General features: G+C 44.2%; 1 protein-coding gene across 1 annotated transcript in view; it reads right to left on the bottom strand.

Moving 5' to 3' along the window:
- Positions 1-3,037, bottom strand: part of LOC106811802 (usherin-like) — a 26,479-nt gene that overhangs the window by 21,715 nt on the left and 1,727 nt on the right. The window contains exons 2-5 of the mRNA XM_014815522.1: positions 2,211-2,328; positions 1,619-1,781; positions 623-1,380; positions 214-364 (exon numbers count right to left, since the gene is read on the bottom strand). Coding sequence (XP_014671008.1) covers positions 214-364; positions 623-1,380; positions 1,619-1,781; positions 2,211-2,328 — 1,190 coding nt within the window. The remainder of the gene's footprint in view (positions 1-213; positions 365-622; positions 1,381-1,618; positions 1,782-2,210; positions 2,329-3,037) is intronic.

The raw sequence follows: 3,037 nt of genomic DNA, 5'->3' as shown, positions 1-3,037 counted from the left end.
GAGAGAGAGAGAGAGAGAGAGAGAGAGAGAGAGAGAGAGAGAGAGAGAGAGAGAGAGAGAGAGAGAGAGAGATTCAGAGAGAGAATTCTATAGTTAACATAGTAATCATTATTATTAGGGTTCAGTTTGGTTTTTGGTTTTATTTTTGGTTAATTATAGCTTCTGCGTGTGTATTGTATGAAGTAATCACTACGTTCACGGTTCTAGTCACACCTCGTATTTGGTTATAACTCCGTTAGGTTTAACCGGGACTCTCCACCTCACTTCTGCTGCTGTAGAGTTGATGAAGCCAAACACCGGTGGGATGGGGTCAGAGGGCATCGTCTCTGCCGTCTGTATTCTCTGATATTGACCCTTCCCACACCTAAACCAAGAAAAAACCTTTAGAAACCTTGCTGCTATGAAGTGCTACACCATGCATGCTACGTTTGCTGTATCACTACCATTCACACAACTCTCTCCGTTACGTTAGCTTCTCTCCAAAATCTTTCCATCACTGCTATTATTTTGTTAATTTTTTATCTTAGCACGAAAATTTTTCTCTAAACTCAATATATCACATATAATAGACACAAATACACATCGAATGACCCTCGCGTACAAAACTCGCTCGCTCGCATACCCGACGGCGGTGCAAGCCTCGAGCTGCACGTCGTAGAACATGTGCGGCTGTAAGCGTCTGTACTCGAACAGCTGACTCGATCCCTGGTAGATCGGCGTCGCGATCTCGCGATCGTAGATCCGGTACTCTGTCACGACCCCGTTCGGCCGGCCCGGCAGCGCCCATCGCAAGATGGCTGCCTCTCCCGTGTCGACGGGCTCCACGCGGAATCCCCTGACGTCCGCCGGCGCTGCCTGCAGCGTGCGAGTCTCCACCCACTCGCTCGGCGTTGCTCCCGCATGGTTTATCGCCACGATGCGCACCGCGTACGTCACGAACGGCATCAGCCCCGAGAATTGCGCGCTGTGGGTTCTGGCATCGACCGACACCTGCTCGGTGGGGCTGGGGAACCGCGTCGGGTCGTCCCAGCGCGCCTGGTAGTCGACGCGGTAACGCTCGATGACGCCGTTTGTTTTCTTCGGCGGTCGCCACGACGCGCGGATCGAGTACGCGCTGAGAGCGTAGAGCCGCGGCGCGCTCTGAGAGGTAGGGGGCGCCGCGAGCATGCGCACGAGCACCCAGGGGCTGCTCGTCTGTCCCTTGGAGTTGATGGCGATGATGCGATACTCGTACTCGTAGTAGGGTTCAAGGTCGGGGCCGGAGTTGACGAAAGAGAGGTCGCGCAGGTTGCCGGGGACGATGTTGACGAGTAGCTCGGCCGTCTGCTCATAGCGCCGTCGCACGACACGATACTCCCTGATCGCTCCATTAGGACTGATCTGACAATGTCAAAAAAGCATGTTTAAACCATAATTTCAATATTTATTAATTATATTCATTATTAATTTAATTCATTAATATAATCATATAACTAATATCATTATCGATTAATTTAATTCATCATTCCATTATATTTAATATACCGGTTCCTCCCAGGCATTAATTTATTAATAGAATTACACAACCAATAAGTAGTATCGATCAAATAAATTCATCATATAATTATAATTAATATACCGGTTCTTTCCAGGCTACGTCGACGGTGTTTGGACCCTTGGCGACAACGACGGGAGCTTGCATTCCCTCCGGCACGTCTTCCAGCGTTCTCACAACCACTCCAGGTCCCACGCCGCAGCTGTTAACTACTCCCCGCAGACACGCTCGTATACGCATGTTGTACCTACGAAACAATGACAACGACATGATCTTGTCTCCAAACCATTGGTCCACAGTTGATAACCTGCACAACTCCTGCGCGCTAACCAAGCAAGACACGGGTAAGCTCACGAAATAATGGAGACGTGTGTGATCTTGTCTACAAACAATTCTTCTACGGTGGATTCAATCGAAGTTTACATCCAAGTTATGGTCTTTAGTGGTGTCTATACTGTGCCATCAAAAATTACTCTGGCTGTAGCGTAAATGCTAGAATGAATCCACATAATCTCAGTTGATGTGAAAGAGATCTTTCACTGATATAAAGAGCCCATTAACATTAACGTAGTTCACATTAAAGTTGATGATATTTAATATATCAGTATTAGATTAATACATGTGTGGTATATTACTACAACTGTGTATATCAGATGGTTGGACTATGCAAACCTACTCAGTGTAAGGCTGCAGGCCACGTAGGGTTGCCTGCCCTGTCTTCGGCACTCTGATGCTCCTGCTGTCCTCTTGTCCTGAATCAAGCATCACCTGATACTGGTCCAGGTTGGGTTCATCTGCAATGTAGAATATATGGAATAGAACGTGTTCACATCTTCTATAACTAGGTACATACATGTGGATAAACAAACTATAAGTTGCAAAATAACTATTGATACAAAATATCGTAGACGTTGGTTAACCCAACTTCTAATAATTTACTATTTTACTTCTAATTAGAATGATATTAGTCAAACATTCCCAGTCATTACCGATAATTTACTGCTGCCTAGAAGTTGTTATTGGTTAATGTGCATAAATCTATGAAGATAAAGAAGTTAAGAACATTTAGAAAAATGTTTCATTGTTTATTGTTCACTGATCACTGTCATATACCGTACATGTCTATAGAAATTGAAAAGAAAAGAAAAACTAGAAACACTAGAAGCAATACGAAACTGAAGTTTTTGTAAACATTGATGTATGTGAGAACTTACTCAAAACAGAGATGTAACAGAGATTTGTAAACAGTGATGTATGTGAGAACTTACTCAAAACAGAGATGTAACAGAGATTTGTAAACAGTGATGTATGTAAGAACTTACTCAAAACAGAGACGTAACAGAGATTTGTAAACAGTGATGTATGTAAGAACTTACTCAAAACAGAGACGTAACAGAGATTTGTAAACAGTGATGTATGTAAGAACTTACTCAAAACAGAGACGTAACAGAGATTTGTAAACAGTGATGTATGTACACTCCGACCTCCTTTATCCGGCCACGT

The sequence above is a fragment of the Priapulus caudatus genome, unplaced genomic scaffold, assembly GCF_000485595.1.
Source record: "Priapulus caudatus unplaced genomic scaffold, Priapulus_caudatus-5.0.1 Scaffold577, whole genome shotgun sequence".
NCBI classification, from domain to species: Eukaryota; Metazoa; Priapulida; class Priapulimorpha; order Priapulimorphida; family Priapulidae; genus Priapulus; species Priapulus caudatus.
Note: the sequence above shows the minus strand (reverse complement) of the source record. Positions and strands in the feature narration are given on the sequence as shown.